At 37.8% G+C, this 17,635-nt stretch overlaps 1 protein-coding gene across 8 annotated transcripts in view; it reads right to left on the bottom strand.

Moving 5' to 3' along the window:
* Positions 1-371: 371 nt before the first annotated feature.
* TEX11 (testis expressed 11) overlaps positions 372-17,635 on the bottom strand; it is a 33,040-nt gene continuing 15,776 nt past the window's right edge. The window contains exons 14-27 of one of the 8 annotated variants that reach the window (XM_055817742.1): positions 17,226-17,311; positions 15,943-16,080; positions 12,988-13,073; positions 12,290-12,343; positions 11,538-11,578; positions 10,200-10,286; positions 8,530-8,600; positions 7,848-7,964; positions 6,898-6,970; positions 5,260-5,409; positions 4,130-4,238; positions 3,006-3,126; positions 1,919-2,083; positions 372-1,378 (exon numbers count right to left, since the gene is read on the bottom strand). In XM_055817742.1, the coding sequence (XP_055673717.1) occupies positions 1,289-1,378; positions 1,919-2,083; positions 3,006-3,126; positions 4,130-4,238; positions 5,260-5,409; positions 6,898-6,970; positions 7,848-7,964; positions 8,530-8,600; positions 10,200-10,286; positions 11,538-11,578; positions 12,290-12,343; positions 12,988-13,073; positions 15,943-16,080; positions 17,226-17,311 (1,388 nt within the window). In that variant the 3' untranslated portion in view covers positions 372-1,288. Of the gene's footprint in view, positions 1,379-1,918; positions 2,084-3,005; positions 3,127-4,129; positions 4,239-5,259; positions 5,410-6,897; positions 6,971-7,847; positions 7,965-8,529; positions 8,601-10,199; positions 10,287-11,537; positions 11,579-12,289; positions 12,344-12,987; positions 13,074-15,942; positions 16,081-17,225; positions 17,312-17,635 lie in introns of those variants that run through there. The other 7 variants (XM_055817737.1, XM_055817738.1, XM_055817739.1 and 4 more) reach the window with 7 other exon arrangements.

Below are 17,635 nucleotides of genomic sequence, written 5' to 3'. Positions count from 1 at the left end.
GAGATCACTGCCGCACAGCCAGGTGCTGTGGAGGGAGAGCTCAGGGCCCTGATGGCTGCAGACATTTATAGCATGAAGTGACTGATTTGTAGTCAGACCTTCTGCGGTGTTAATGCAGTTTCAGCCATTTACCAGCCCAGTCTCCAGCCAAACCATTCTTTCTTTTTGGTTTGGTGCCGAGTTCTCACTGATAGCCTTACACAACAGGATTAACTTTGATTAGGCCTACTTGCTGAGCACCTGCCTGGACTAAAGTTCAGTTAGTTCAAACAGGAGGAGCACATGTGTCCCAGTAGTCCATAAAGAGCAGTACCTAGTCAAAGCTTTAGCTTTTCTGTGAGCTGTATAGTACCTGCCCTTTTTTATTCTAACTAAATTGTGGAATTGACAAACAGCTTCTGAATTCTTGTCCATACTGAAAGGGACTGAATACTAAACAATCTGATAAATACTTATGTAGCAAGGCAGCTATGGCATCCAGAGGGGATGCTTGGTCTTGGAATACTTTTATTGTTCTCCTTGTCACTTTACTAAAATCAGGTATTTAAACCAACCTGTTACACAACAGCAGACATGTCTCATGAAAAAATTAAGTATTTATTTCTAACTGTTATAATACTCCAGAGAACGAAAACTATTTCCTAGAGGAAAACAGTTACATTTATAAACACTTCCCAAAAAGTACATAACTTAATCGCCAACAAGGAGATCCTGGTCTCTTTTCCACTGCTCCTATGACCCCATGCCTTTGCAGAGCTATCAGCCTCTTTCATTCATCAGAACGTGTCCAAGAATGACTGCTTCCTCCTTTTTTGTAGCTGTGGCTGTCATTATTCTTCATTTGGAAGAAACCCTTTTGCTCTGTCCAATTTGTCCAGAACCTCACTATAAAGACCAATCATCTGGAGAATATAAGCACCACAGTTGTCAACGATAGATAAAGTTGTAACATTCAATTAGATAATACAACAAACCAACAGGGAACAAAAGCAAAGGAATAGGTGGAAGTACCACCACCTTCTACACCTAAAATTTCAGATTGATACAAAGATTCTGGCACAGATTTACAGTGGTTTAAGAAAAAAATACTAAAATCAGTGCAACCTAACAAAGGTAGTTTTATTTATACTGACATAAAGTATAAGCTCATAGCTGAGTCTTACATCAGTGAATAAACCTATTCCCAGAATTTCAGAATGGTTGAGATTGGAAGGGCATGATCTCAGTTCTTATTGTCTTAACAAATGTACTTAAAGTGGTATAAAAGTTGCAACCAGCTCTTGATTGCTCAGCTTGTGCATAAGAGAATGAACAATGACTGCATACACCAGCCACACTTGCACTTGTGCTGAATCAAGGTAGGAGCACCAGCTACAAACTGTAGAGAGAAGCTTAGTTGTGACAGAGTAAGAAAAAGTGTCATTGCTTTCTACAGAGATACTAGCCCTGAAATTTCTCCCTCACATGAAGCGGCTAAGCTACACCTCAAAAGATGAGCTACAATGATTTTATTCACATCAGCTTAAACCCTTTTTACAAGACATTAGATTATACTAGAAAAAAAACCAGATCATACAACAGCTGATTTAAGTAAACTGGTACAGCACCTTGACTTCAGTGAAAGAAGGCAAGGTATGAGGGTTCTCCCATGGCCACAAATAGTTTTTTCCAGTAATCCATCTACACGATCCTTCCCGTAAAAGGACGCTACATTACTCTTTCTATTGCCTATCAAATATTTTCTGGCCTCACTTTGAAAAAATGTTTTAGCATCAAGCTCTCCCAAAATACTTAGGTACCACGCTTCTCCTAAAACCCTTTAAAGATCATTTGCAGTGGTTTCTTCACCCAGATGCATATCTCAAATTCAAGCCAGACATCCGATCCCACATCCTCAAATCCATCTGCTTTCACTTACATGGCTTTCATAGCTTTTCTTCAGAGGTCCTAAGTGACTGAGGAAACGCATTCCTAATCCACACCACTGCTCAGCTTCATTATATTTACCAACAGTATACTGAAGTATTCCTGTATTCCAGGCTCTTGTCATCAACCAAAGTATCTCCATCTCTGGGTAAGCATCCTGGTGGAGCAAACAAGAAGCAGCAGCTCATCAGAAAATAGACTCTTCACTTTAAATCTGACATTAGCAAAGTTATAGATGAGAACTTCAGGGAAAGGCAGGCATGGTTGCAGACACATTCTTTTCTGGGGAAGTCAGAAACAGCGTATCTTTATGCCAACTTTACAGAAGGAGAGACATTCAAACCTGACTAAAGAAACAGCCATACAATGGAATGAAGCTATGAAACACAGTATTGGCTTCATTAGTCCTGAACAGGAATACTCCTTAACTGAGTTTTACCTAGGAAATTTTAAGTGGAAATGTCTGATTTCCTCTGTACAACTGCCTTCACTATACAGCATTATGCTTCAGCCCTGAAAGGAGCAGCAAAAACGCTTACTGAAATAAAGATTTTACTCTCCATATACCTGTCTTCACAGAAACAAGACACGTAGTGCCACAAGAATCTAGTTCTAGTTATGTGGAAAAAATAGTAACTTACTAAGTTCCCAAATACATTTAACAAAACAGAGCTGGGAAAAAAAGCAAGACTGGTATCCAAATTTTAGCTGGCTTTAAACTGATCTGGAAAAGCAATCTGCATTTAAAAAAATATATTCAGTGTAAGAATGTAGAAAGCAAGGACGAAAGATGGATGTTCTAGCTCAAGAAGATTCTAAAATAGGCACTGAAAATTTGGCCTTAAATGTCTCTAAGAAAGCCCTTACAAAATCCAAGGAAATTCGTCATTCAGTCATAAATATTCAAGAGGCATTTCTTTTGAGGTAATTTCAGTGTATCTTTTACTGAAGAAGTCTTAGGTGCTCCACATATAACACTATATAATGTTCAGTCTACTAATTAGTCTCAGTCCAATGAGAATTTTTTTAAAATGTGCTCAGCATCACTTCCCAATCTCTTGTTTTCCTGTTCAACTTACTGTGCTGCTCACTACATTCAGAGCATCTTCAAAGTAGTCCCACACCTCCTGCAGTACACAGATATCCAAGTCCGTTAATCCAGCCGGCAATGAAAGATCAATCAAACTATGTAAGCATTTGCTGAGAATCAAAACAGAGCAGAAGAGGAAACATTAAATATGTGCACAAACAGCTACTTTTTAATATCAGCAGCACACTAACTTAGGTCTCTTATGATTGTCAGACAGACATGTCCAACTTGGGGCTTACTACATTCACATCCTTATAGCAGAAACATACATTTTTCTAGTATCAGATCTCATTCTTACAAACTATTCAAAAAAAGAGCCAAAAGCAGCAAGTACTTCATTATTTTCATTGCTGGGCTCCAAAGTAACACAGAAGGAAAGACACAGTGTTTTCTAGGGTGCCACACATGACAGCCAGGAGCAAGTATCTTTTCTAACTTCACCAACAAGAACTAAGTAGGCAGCATCCTCAAGAATATCAGTAACAAATACATTTTCTCTGAAAACAGGTCTTTCTCAGTGTGAAGTGTGAAAGGCAGTATCAGCAGCTGGTTTTGCCCAGTGGTTACTGCAAGGAACTCTGAAAGGAAGCAAAAAATCCTTTATGGGATACAAGTGAGAGACAAGGACACACATCAGGTTGTTTTTTAGATTCCATAAGGTACAGCTGTTAGAGAGACAGTTAGCCAGCAAAATAAATCATACAGGTACTATGGCACCATATCACTAACTTACAACTCATGGCTTTCTTGTCAGCCCTTCGTTTCTCTTCACTTGATTGTCTTTGAAATACCTAGCTCACTACTGCAGGGCAAGATTTGAAATTAACACCTTCCTCACAAGAAACAGCCAGAAAACTTCTGGATCCAATTTTAATTTTCCTTCCTCAACAGATTCATTTATTGGAAATATGACTGTTTCAGAAAACATGCCAAGAAAACAAACTGCACTTAACACATCTGTTAGACAGTCATGCTTGGGAGGTATATTGGTTGGGCAGTGAGAAGTGGAATCGTGCACATAAGCTAAAATCCACTTTTTTCAGACTGAAGGCTTTATCCCCTGTCAGCATTTCCAGCCACAGGCTCATGGCAAAGCGATGTGATATCACTAACCTAAATTTCACAGCATCAATGCCAGTCTGCTTTCTGTGAAGGTTTAGTGCACTCTTGAGAGCTTTCTTGCACAGTACAGGATACCGAGCTGGAGATTCCATTGCTAATGCTTAAAAGCAAAAGAAAATAGAGACGAAGAAAGAAATTACTAGACCCAGGATTTTATTTCATTGGTCATTAAAATACAATGACAGCATACTGCCAGATCCCTGTGATAAACAAATGAAAAGAGATTTGCTTAATGCCTGGGCTGATCACAAGTTAGTGCTTCTCTACTACTTTCTTACTGTGCACATTGTCAGTGAGGACTGACAGTAAGGCAGAAACACAGTAGATTTCATGATTTACAAATAATCTCACTGCTGTTTACTTCTGGTGCAGTAACCCAAAAATAGGGGGTGGGGTGGGGTGGGGAAGATGTCAGGAGGGGTCTAAGGTAAGAGTTTTGTTTGTGTCCTTCAACATGAAAATCTGGATGGAAAAATTAGGTGGGAATGGGATGTCAGTATGGTGTTTCCAAGCCCTGGTGTATCTTCCCTCAAACAAGGGAGGTAAGCAGGGGTTTATGCAATCCTACAGAACCCCCTCCAAATATTTGCCGTGGTAGTTTTAAATGTTACTCATCTTCCTTGGATCCTACTCTAGATTTTCAAGGAGGCGTGACTAGAACATTGTGATGAAAGTATGGTACAATATAGAGAAGTGCTATTTACAAATTAACTACACTAAGTTGAAACTGCATTATCTACTCGAAGTCCACATCCTAAAACTTCTGTATTGGGGCATGAATCAGCTAGGATCATTCTCTGGCCTTTGCCAGTTTGGACCTTGTAAAAATTCATCTTTTCCAGACTCACAACCTACACAAATGTCTCGGAGTCTAGCAATGGAAGGATGCCACAAACTTCTGGTTCATCATCCACGTAATACAGTATTTCAAAACACGGATCTCCTAACGTTGTTGAGATCCTAAGCACTTTTGCTTCAGGACAAAATATATACGGTTAGACTCATTTTATGCATGCTGCACAATACATGATAATCCTGGTCACCCCAAATGAACAGGAAAGAGGAACAAAAGCTGTTTTTCATTACTTGAAGAACTATGAAAATACAAATGCAGTCCTTACATGCAATGATTTCTAGCGTCTTGACCTCTATTTGTGGTTGCTCCCATACTGACTCCATAAGGTCATAGAGTGTTGGATCATTCAGTTTGGATCTTGCTTCAAATTCATAAAGCAGCAACAATGTGTCTGTTGGGTCTTTAGCAAAATCTCCTAGAGAAGAGACAGAATTGCCTATATGTAATGATTCATTTTCTTAAAGTCATATGGCGTACCATAAGGTACAAATTTTGCTTCCAACAGGCAGGAAAACCATTACGGTACACAGATTTAACAGCAGAGTGAGTGGAACTCTAAAGCAGTCTTGGACAGAAACCTCAGATGTCCAAAGCACAACCCCATCGATCACCATGCCTCCCCTGAAAAAAAACAAATCTGGATTGCCTGTAATTGGCTAAATTAATGCAACCCTCCTAGGCAAAGTAATAGCTACTGGTGAAGCCATTTTACCATAGACTGGAAAAAGAGATAACTCAAGGCCACCAGCTCACAGAAGGTCAGCTTATAAAAGAATTTATCATCAGCTTCAAATTTTTCTATAGGACTTGTCCACTTTTTGGTAGAAAAGCTCTCAGGAAACCTTAAACACAGAAGAAGAGTGGGAGAACAGTAGAACTGCTAGGAAGGTGTAAACCTGTAACAAACACCAAACTATCTTTTATTGAAGTACCTACAAAGACCTTTGTTTTTACATCTAAAAGACATTCTCAGCTTCCTCCAGAGCAACAGACTTGCCCACGTGTTGGATAAGGCCTAGTGAAGAAGTGAAGGAAGCACCACGCTACCATTCTACAAACCTCTGCAGGAGAAACTCCAGTATGTCCCCATCCTGAGATATTCAACCCTTTGGGATTTAAAGGATGGAAAATTAAAAGGGAAGAAGTCTTTCTGAGTTATCTTGCCTTCAGTGCAAAAGGGCAAAGAGAATCCCAAATCCAGACCATATACCTTGTACTCTGAAATTTTATGGGGGGAAAAAAACCTCCAGCATGTAAATTTCCTGACAAAAGTTAAATACTAATGCATCTTACAATGAAAATTCCACAGTGTCCCAAACCTATAACTGAAAAGAAACCAGACCATAGGCCAGACAAAGAATGCCTAATGGAATTCTTCTACCAATATACTACCAAAAAAGTGAAGCATGCATCCCCTACGCTAACAGTCACTCTGTATCTCAACTGCTGGCTGACAGCACACCAGTCTCCAGTAATATCTGATCTAAATTGACAGGGAATAGTCAGGGAACAGAGGATGGGGTTTGGCACTTCAAAGCATGGTAGCAAAACTTTCTGTAGCCTTAAATGCCTTATATCTAAAGAGGCTAGTAAAACTATTAAACCAGTGCAAGAGCAACTCCATTGTAGAGCAAAAAGCTTGGAATTTCTTAACAGTTAAGACAGAACAGTCAATCCAGCTTCCCTCTGAAAGACTGTTCCACACTTCACAGCACCTGTACAATAAAAACCCTGCAACAACATATAAAAACCAGCAGTTGGCTTTGCCAAGTTCTCTTATCATATTGCCGTATCATAACATTCTTCAGCTGAGACAGCAATTCCATATGCCTTGTATTTTTCATGAATATAGTGATTAAGTCTAACAGTTACACATGCTAAACAGACACACTTTGTAGCTTACCTGTTAATTTGAGAACTTTCCATATCTCCTTGCATGCCTGGAGATGTTGAAGGGCCTGAGTCAAAAGTTCCATCTATTTCACAAAATTTAAGAAGTTATTTTTGTCATAGTTTTAAAAGACATATACATGTCACAACTTACAGGATCTTTACACCTAACTATAAAATAAATTAAGAATCAGCCTAATTAGTACATCATCTACACAAGTTACTGTTCTGGGGTTTTTAGAGTTTTTTTCCTCTTTTTCAAAGACCTCCACATCTCAGACAAAGCCTCTTCACACTGAACATTCCATTGGTCCGGAAAGAACCATATGGGTTCTTATGGGACATCATTTATTTTAGCTCCCAAGCATAAAATACTGCTATTGAGACTGACAAACCACTAAATCCCACAACACAAATTGCTGTGCATTGCTCTCCACAAAAGTAAGTTTCTACAATAATCGCTGTATAGCAGACTTCCGTACTTCCTCCATAACCACTGTACACTTTCCTTAATCTTATTACCACAGTAAGTAGAACACCACAAAAAAGGATGTATGCACAAAAAAAACCTGTGAGCTTTATCACCACCATACTGGTAACTACTTTAAGCAACAGCATAAAACAAAAAATGCAGTGATCACCTGTTTGATCAACCACGTTTAGCAACAGACTCCTTACATAATATATAAGGTAGACTGAAATTCCTCTAAGAGAAGGTATTGCTATGACCCTTTGCTGATATAAATCTGTACAAATCCACTGAAATCAACTAATTTACAGAAATCCAACATTTAAAATTGTCTGGAATGTACTAGGTGCATTGATTCTAGTTAACTATGAAAGGTTCCCATGCTTATATTCTTAGTATCCTGTCCTGAGTGAAAAAAATCTGAGACTTCAAGATCAAAAGAAAAAAATGCTGCACTAATACATACAGAATCAGCTAGCAGAGAAATGCCGTACCTGTTCAGAAGGTGTTACTTGCTGTCTCCCCATTTCCAGATCAACTGCAGCTGCCATTAACAGGCATGTCCTCTGAGCAATTAGAACAGCTTTGTCAGAAGGACAAAACTGGGAAAACTGACACCAAAAATAAAAAAAGGTACTGAGAATTCTGCCCATATAAAGCAATTTGCTTGTGAACAGATGATTGCTGAGTCTCCTCTATGACACTTTCAATAATCAGTCATGAATAGTATGTATTCATCTTGTAATTTTACTTGTACAATTACACAAGATTATTTAAATATAAAGTGTAAAACAGTGTTGGAGTCCCCTCTCTACAAACACATACAAAACTGACAGTGTCAGTATAAGTTCTGCATGGAGATTAGGACTCAAGTACTTAACATGTTTGTATTCATTTTCAGATTTTTTATTTCAATTTCCAAACACCAGAATCCATTTATTTTAGAAAGTTCTCATTGAAGTCTAAGTTTCTTATGACATCTTTAAGCAACAGAATGTAAAATATGACAATAATGCTTACACTTTGTATGGCAAGTCAATCTCCTTGTGACAAGTGTTCCATTTTAAGCACATACAAGCATGTCTCCAGAGAGACACGAGGTATATGGGTGTAACTTCTAACAGAACTAGACAGATGACAATATTCCTCAGAGATACTATTAGCAAGAGTACGTACCTTGAAAGAAAGCAGAAAAAAATCTCTCATCTTGTCAGGGCAGTCCTTGAACTGTACAGCTAAGTTCCAAGCTAACAAAAGACACAAAAAAGGAGACCTAGAATAAAAATCTTCAGTATTATGAGTATGCCCATCTAATCTCTAGTAATAGGCAGTTCAGATTCTACAATACATTTTCTTAATCAAATTATCATCAACAGCTCATTTAACAACAGCAAGAAACACCGTTATTAGTGATTTGTTAAAACAGCTTATTCATGCTTGCAAATTTTTTAATTTCATCATAACCAAATATTCATTCTACCACATACCCTAACCACAAAAGTATGAACTGGAAGAAGCATCTTCTTTTGTTAGTAAACAAAACTAGTATCTGAATAAGTGTTGAACAATATTCCCAAGACAAATAAAAAATATTTAAAAAAAAACCCAAACACAACATTTTGAAATATTCTCTGGTTCTACCCCAGCAGGGTCAAGTACACGGCAATTAAATACACAATTCTGATTAGGAGCTATCTAAAGACATTCAAACCATTTATGTATGAGAATGTGACCCAATTAAATTATTAGATTCTACAGTGACTTTGCAGATTCTAACTTTCACATTAATTTATTCCCTAGGACATGCTTTTGTAGTCTCTGAATTGTTTATTCTATGAATGAGAAAGCTTGGTAAGGTCATAGTCACCCCAGATTCCATACACACTCATGTTACTGTATTTGACTTCTGCCGCTTCTCTCCATCCTTTGTTACTCTTTATTGGAGCATGTCTACATCGTGAGGATGTGTGCACAAGCTCATCATAGCAGACATCTTCTGTTACTGATTTCAAGTATTTTCTCTCCTGCATGCTCTGGCAGAAGCAAGAATCTGAAAAACTGGTTCAACCCATTACCCTACACTTGTATTTTCATTTATACACAGCAAATGCACTGACTCCTTTACCAAAAAAAGCATAACAAAGACTACTAAATGAGGATCCAGAGACACGCTACAGTTAATGTTTAGGACACCTCCATGGGACCTGCATTTCCCACTAGGAAACAATTTATCTATAATAATATTTGCTGTTTAGATTTCACATAGCGTAGTTCAAAGCAAACTCCAGGACTGTTTAAGGGACTGTATCTGGGTGGCAGAGGTAAGTTCATCCTGCACCAATCACACCAGTATCCACCTGAACTTCCCAATTCTTATTTTGCTTACATGATAACACGCATATTCAGGATCAACAGGAAGTTTTTTTATTGTTAGCAGCAGGTTTTTTCAGACATTGAAGAAAAACATTATTCTATTTGCCTGATCTTAAATTTTACTTCTGTAACAGAGTCTTGGTAGTAAAGGGCTAACTAAGAGGAAAATGGTGAACTCTTAAGAGTAGTATCATGGACACACACAACAATTCCTGCGGTGAAAGGAATAATGTATCAGTTATCCCACCAGTCAAATAGGCCTTGTGTAAGTATTTGTCTTGATAACTGACTTAAAACATATCAGATAGTTTCAGAAGACAGAAAATGCAGCAGGATATAGCTTTAAGACTAGTCAAGGCAGTGACTGCCAAAAGTGCTGAGTTTTATAAATCTACTACACATTTAAACACTTCTTTCTTCCTTAAGGTCTGTCTAGATGGAGGGGATTCAGTTTAGCTGAGAGGGCAACCTACCAACTCTTCTAAACCAGTGAGCTTCAAAGATCCTCATGTCTCCTGTAAAACTCTCTTCTGTGAAAGACTCAGAAAGTCTCTTGTGAGCTGCAGAAAATGGGTTGTTCAAAACGTAAGTAACATTTTTTGAGCAGAATAAAAACATTTCCAAGTCTAATAACTACACTACAAAACAGAAGTTTCCACAACTCCCATATGATTCCTGATGAATAGTTATTCTCACAACTTAAATCTAATATGCTTGACCAGGAAGGCTTACAAAAAACATCAAAAGGTGCCTCAAACAGCATTTTAGATAAGATACATAAGGCTACCAACAAATACTGTCTCTTCAAAGTTTACTGACACTGAAGTCTAATGCAGAGAAGCTTTACTTAATTTCACAAAAAGCTGAGGGTTTCTAGATCTAATAACACATTTGAGGCCTTTCTTCAAGGAACTTTTAATTAATTTAATTCTAGTCTTCATTCTGTTCTCCTAGTTGCACTAAGAATGGCTAGTGTGGAAAAGTTCTACCATTTCATTAACTTTCTTGTCCAAGATAGGAAGAGGGGGGTAAAAAAGCCTTAGTGTAAATAAGTATTTCTTCTGATGGAGAAAAGTCCTCTGTAAAACTCCTGTACCTTTTCTAATGCAAACAAGACAATTCTTTTTCAAAGGACAGCACAACTTACAAGTGGGAACCAATTTTGACATGCCTATCCTGTCTGTCGGCAATTTGCTATTACCCATTGCAGTTTTCTAAACATTCCAGGGGAAAAAAAATAGCATTAACTTAATTTTAAAAAATGCTTCCTTTTAAACAGCTAAAACAGCAAAGACCACCACTGCCATTTAATTAATCAGTAAAAACTCAGACTGTTAATTCAATTTACAAAACCAAACTTCTTCCTTTTGTGGTAGCCCTGCTACTAAAGATACTAACTTTGTCCCTTGCCAATGGAGTCAGAGTAGGAGCCTGTCACTTGAGGCCACCCAGGCTGTGGCTTTTACCCAAGTATCTGTTGTTTGCATACATGGCCTTATGAAGGATTAAAGGGAAACTGCCTAGAAGAAACTGCCCTGTTGTCTGAGAGAAGCCCCCAAGCACAGGCTTTACTAGAAACAGTTTTTCCAATGCTAGCCTGCAAGTTTTCTATAGCAAAAACCTGTAGCACTGAGATCCAACTTCACGACACTGTTGAATCTTCAGTTCTAATTTCCACTGATTTCAGTGGGAAGATGGGAACCTAAACTGAAATAAGGAGTCTAAACATTTGGTTACTACGGACCTGATCATATCATAACATGTTCACAGATGGAAAAACTACAGAAAATGTAAATAAAACAAAAGCATACCCAAGGTCAAGTAAGTCAGCATTGAGCTGATATCTTCATCTCTAGAATGGAGGAAAAATTAAGTTTTAGAAAATGTTTGTTTAACTGTCTTACAACAGAACACATTATTTATGTTGGAATACAACATCTCCGTAATTACGGATATAATCATTCTTCCCCTGACATCTCCAGCATTATAAACTTCTAGCATTTGAAGATGCTGAAGGAGTACTAAGGCTGCAAAAAGTTTTATTGATCTGCAGCAGTGAAGGTCGTTGCAGAAGGGCAGCAGGAGATTTTCTCAGTGGTTGGGGCTGCAGGTTAAATTTCAAACCCCACTGACACTACACTATTTACTTGACACTCAAAATCCAGCAGTACAGTTCTACTTCTGAGCCAGCATACCATTTGCAAAGTGGCTAGTCTTCAGCAAGGAAGGTCCCACTCTGTAATTCTCACTCAAAACCTCTGAAAGGTATCATATCCTAGTGTCAAAGTTAAAGAGGTTGCTTAGCTCACACTCCCCATCAAAAATACCTGACAGTCTTACGCATTAATAAAAGAGGAAGACAAAGAGCAAATATTTAAAACACAGGAAAGATGTTCCTATGTGATGTCATTAGTAAAGTTGGAATTCATCTGGGTGGACCTTTTACTAGCATAAAAACTAATCTCTTGATTACTCTGCAAGAAAATAAACCCAGCAAAAAAACCAATTACACCATTTGTACCTCAAATTCACCATAAGAAAATGGTTTTGCAAATGCACTCACTTTTTCTCTTCATTTTCTGTCATGACCTTTGACAACGTAAGACGAACCAAACATCTAAATACGAGAAAAACAAGCAATAAAGAAACAAGATTTTTTTTTTCCAACAGTGTATAATGTCCTCATTTTCCAGAAAGGATCCCACTTTTCTTCCCATGCTATCAGCCTGTGGAACTCACAGAAGAATCCAAAACATCAAACTGAGAATAAGATTATACTATTTCCCACCCTATTGCCTTATTTTGTATATCACTTTGCTAAATCATGAAATAGTAAGTAAATAAATGTACTTTAACAAAGGCTTTTGGCAAATACTGGAATAAATACATCTGTCTCACAATATGTGTTTTATAAACATGATGGAATATTTCAATAAGATACCACTGTCAGATTTGTATCAGAGGATACAAACGAACAGGTATTTTCACCAAATACATTGTTGCAATCTCATTAGTCGCTGTTGGTCATCTGTTCAAATCACAGCTTAATCATAAAATTCAAAGCAACTAACACTATTTGCTTGGGAGTCTTGGAATATCTGTAAATATTAAGAGCTCAGGCTTGAGGTACATCTGCAGCACCAAAAAGACTGCTAACTAATCTTTGATCTACTCTGTTTTCCACCTTCCTCAATATAATAAATTCTTTTTGAAAAAGGAACAAGAAAAATTTCTTCCCCTGTACATATATCAAATCCTCACTTTAAAGCTGCAAATAATTGTCGACAGTCTCGTAAACGTTCTGACAAATACTCCAAAGCTTTTATAGCCACAACTTCTTGTTCATTCTGAAAAGAAATTAAAACACGTTTTGTATAAACTGCACTGCCTCCGTTACCTACAAAACAACCAACCCACCCAAAGCAACAGCATATTCCACAAGTCTATGCAGGAAAAAGAACAAAGGACCCTGCACTGAATTGCCTCAGAGTCAAGAGAAAACCATAAGGAGAGAACATACGATTCCATGCACAAAGAGCCTATGGCAAGAACAGGATCAGTACAGGCTGGCAAGGCTTTCATGCCTTACAGAGTCATGAACAAAGTCCTAAAAGGCAACCAAAAGCCTCTTCTAATTATGCCACTGTAATCAGCCAGTTCAGACACCACTCAAGTCTCCAACCAAGAAGCAAAGAGGAGGGACAAGTGACTTTTCAGTCTTTTATCACTGACTTATGTGTATTTTGTACACACATTCCCCCTCGCATGTCAAAGATCAAATCCCAGAGGCACAAAAAGATGTAACATTTTCCTGAGGAGAATTTTACAGAAATACATCATGTCACTTCCAACATTAATAACTTGAAACCCCTTATTTTCCTGAAGAATTATTAAAAAATACAACGTATTTATACGTGAAATGAATTTTTCGTTTGCATTACACAACACATTTGAGTGAGACCTTGGTCATAGAAGCATGACATACTTAGAAATGCATAAAATACATATAAATATTGAAAGCAGGCCAGGTTACAAAGGCTATTGCTGTCCCACTTATATCAATAAAGCAAAGTAACCACAACATTATCTGCTCTACCTCTAAAGCAATTTGGGCAACTAAACTCAGGAGGTTAGTGCCTGTATTTTCATCCACTCTCAGCTTGTCTTCATGTTGAGATAGCTTTTCTGCTAGCTTCCCCATTTCAATAACTGCTTCCGCAGCTGAAATATACATAGGGAAAAATTATAATTTTTTTTTATAGAAGCAATTGGAAGGTGGAAAGTTCTACTGTTTCAACAACCTATGAAAGATTAAATATAAACTTACTTATTATTTTTTAGCATGAAAAACCAAGACAAGAAAACCTGACCCTACCAGCACTTCTCCAGAATTATGCATTTCTTCCTACAGAGGTGCCAAAAGGCTTTCCAAGCTAATCCAAGGAAACAAGGATGCCATACAAACGAAACTCTATCTCACACTCTTAATTTTGTTCTGCTAAATGTTTGTCACCAAAGACAGAAGACTTTCTCTAATACATTTTCTGGGCATGATTCCAAGCTCCCACATCTTGGCTTACGCTAAAGGTGCTGCTGCTTTTATGTTCACACTCTGCTGTGGTTCCCACTCTACATTATGTGAGCAAATTATGCTGTCATTAAAAAGATGTATAGAGAACAATTAATTGGCACAGAACTCATCAGAAAATAAGCTCTGCATGTTACTCTGTATTCTAAGTAAGTATAGACTGTATTTCTCAATTTTCATTTCTTGAGCTAAGACTATCATTAAAATATGAAATGGCAGAACTCATTATAAAGAAGGAAGAATCTACAGAGAAATGTCAATCTGTAAGTTGTCTCAGTAATTCATGTATTTTCTGGTAACTTCAGGCTCTATTTGTCCAGAGAAATGAAGAACAGCTATAATGGTTCCGTTAAGGTTCATTTAGCTCATTTAACATCATATTTGCATACAAAATATTAGAAACAGTAAGTATACAATGATTCTCACCCTGGGATGCTACTACAGCTTCTGCCCATGAGAAGATTAGAGCCTTCCTAGCCAGAGGCTCCATCCAAACAGCACCAGGTATGGCGATGGCCTCCGCATCTTACATATTGTATGCAAAAAGCATCCCACTCTGACAGTTTACATTTACAGCCTGACAGTTCAATGACTTTATAGATGCCTCTTCTAGCTACCCTCTATTGTGTCTTTCTCAAGATGAACAGGTCCAAATCTGCTTAGTATTTTCTAATATATTCAGCACTTCTGCTTCCTTGTAGTGGACCCTTTTATCTTTCAAGTTCTACCTTTATCAGGATCTTTCTCCATCACTGCAATCTTATAGACACAGAATTTAGTAAAGATGCTGTTTGGATCACACCTCTCTGCTTCTTTAACTGCCTCTTTAGCCTATTCAAAGAAGAGATTCAAGGAAATCAGTACATAACATCTTTAAATCAGTAATATAATTTGCAACAGAAGAGAGCTAAAGAGATACCAAAATGTTAACGGCTACATTGTTGATATTTATATATAATATATATATGATATAATATTAAAATATATATATAATAAATATAATTACTCAAGAAGAGTGATTTAGCAACATCTTCCCTGGAAAGAAAAGTGATAAGAGTAGAAGATGGCACCAAAGGCCAACAGTAACCAGACTGAGGAAAAAGCCAGTTCCTCAAAATTAGACCTATAGAACCAGAAAGCAAGAGAAGCCCTGACAATGCTGAAAAAATAAACTCCCCGTCACTTTGAACTGCGAAGTTTAACACCCCCAAAACAGAAAGCCTAGATAGGTAAAGCAGATGCACTTGTCTGCAGAGGTGAGGGATAACACACTGTTGTGGGAAGTTCTAGTTAAGACACATCAAACACGCTTCCCATCAGGGTTCACCTGTCTTGAAGAGAGGAGGACCTCTAACCTGAGAAGAAACCGGATACACTAAGGCATGGTCACACGGCTTGTGGATGATTTCTCCCATTAGAATGGCAGGTGATACAGAGGCCCCCATAGCAGCTAAGATGACAAACTACGTCTCTTTGCCAGATGATGCATGACAGGCAAAGACACAGCTCCCTCTCTCAAAGCAAAAGAGGTACAGTAACAAAGATGTAAATTAAGTCCCAATGACATAACTACAAAAACAAAACCAATGAAAATAAATAAGTAAATAAATATGTATACATATATATACCTTGTCAACTTGTTTCAGATGAAGATAGCAAGAAGCCATGTTCCTCTGCAGCTTAGCCAAGTTTTGATCTATCTGCCCAGGTGTGTAGAAGCTGACAGAATAACTGTACCAGTGAAGAGCTTCAGAATAGTTTTTTGCCTAAGAAATTAAAAAAAAATCCCAAAACCATCCAAATCACCTAAACTGTCTATGTTTTCCCAAATTTAATTAAAAAAAAAAGTTCATAGGAAATGAATGATTTAGATAACCAAGTATGTTCTAGTGTAACATGTCCCCCAGAAGAGCAATCATTGATCCCACAACACAGGTAACACCCATTAGCAGAACTGACGCTTTACCTATTCCTACTCTTCCCTTATTCTTATGGCCATTATAAAGACAGCACACTGGACTAGACGTGTCATTCATCTGACCCAGAAAAGGCATTCTTATGACTAAATACAGAACAGAAATATTATTTAAAAACCCCTCTCCCTCCATAATACAAAGCAACTGAAACTAAGAGAAAAAGACAAACGTGTTTATCCCATTTAGACTGTGAAACTTGATGGCACTATGCTGAAGATGGTACTCCCAACTATAGTTCCAATTTGGATAGAGAACTTATTTTAAAATTAGGAGGAAGGAAGCTGTGTCATTAGCAAAATTCATTCTTGACCTCACAGATGAGAAGTAATAAAATGGCACATGTTTTTCTTTATGTATTTAAGAAACGTGCATATGACAGAAATATAAGAGTAGAACACGAGCTCATCTTCAAATACTGAAAGAATAAGAAGGTATTTGGATTTGAATAACAGAACTTGTATATTAAGATACAATGTTGGCATCCAAAGCTACTTTATATAGGCTAAAAAGAAAATCAATATACAAATGATAAAAATTCATGCTCCTTAAAGCAACAAGTGACCATCAGAGGGTAGGAACCACAAAATAAGCAGCTCAATGTAAAGAATATTTTCAGGTTTTTGCATGCTTTCCAGCCAAAACCAGGACACCGTTCCAGGACAGAACCAAAACGATGGGCTGCACAGGTTCCTTTGCTGATCAGTTCTGACCATAACTGTTCCCCATGTACAAACCTTGAGATGAGGCTACTCGAAACTTGCTGTTGTAATGGAAAACAGCACCCAGCTGGATGAAAATAAAACTAGTGCAAACTGGAACAGGGATCTTAGTAACAGCTTGCACTCTAACCAATAACAGACATACCAAAGAGGTCAGAAAAAGCCTATCTTCATTTTCACCGACACAAATAACAACACTACTGTTTGGTTCCAGACCTCATAATGTTTGGCAGCTCTGTCCCACAAGATGATGTGCAGCTGGTTCAAGGCTTCAGGCAACAGCTGTTTCCCAGTATAATGACCTGAAAAGATACCGCAAATCATCACTTTACAAAAACTTTAAGCAGCACACTGAGAAGCACCTAAGAACTATCTGAGAAAGACTGTCCCATAGTCTACAACAAACAACACTGACACAGCAATAGTTTCAGCCAGGACCCAGAGTTTCATATCCTGCTGCTGAAAAAAAACCCACAAACCACCCAACATAAATGTGGCTCTTGAACCTAGCTTGATGCTACATATAATATGGTTTGATTTCCAGCAGATCAGACAGTCAAAAATTACTACAGCGCTGCAAGTGCAGCAGACCTGAAAAACAAACCATTATTCAGCTGCTCAAACAA

This window comes from Falco peregrinus, chromosome 13 (genome assembly GCF_023634155.1).
Source record: "Falco peregrinus isolate bFalPer1 chromosome 13, bFalPer1.pri, whole genome shotgun sequence".
NCBI lineage: Eukaryota > Metazoa > Chordata > Aves > Falconiformes > Falconidae > Falco > Falco peregrinus.
This window is presented reverse-complemented; position numbering and strand designations above follow the sequence as displayed.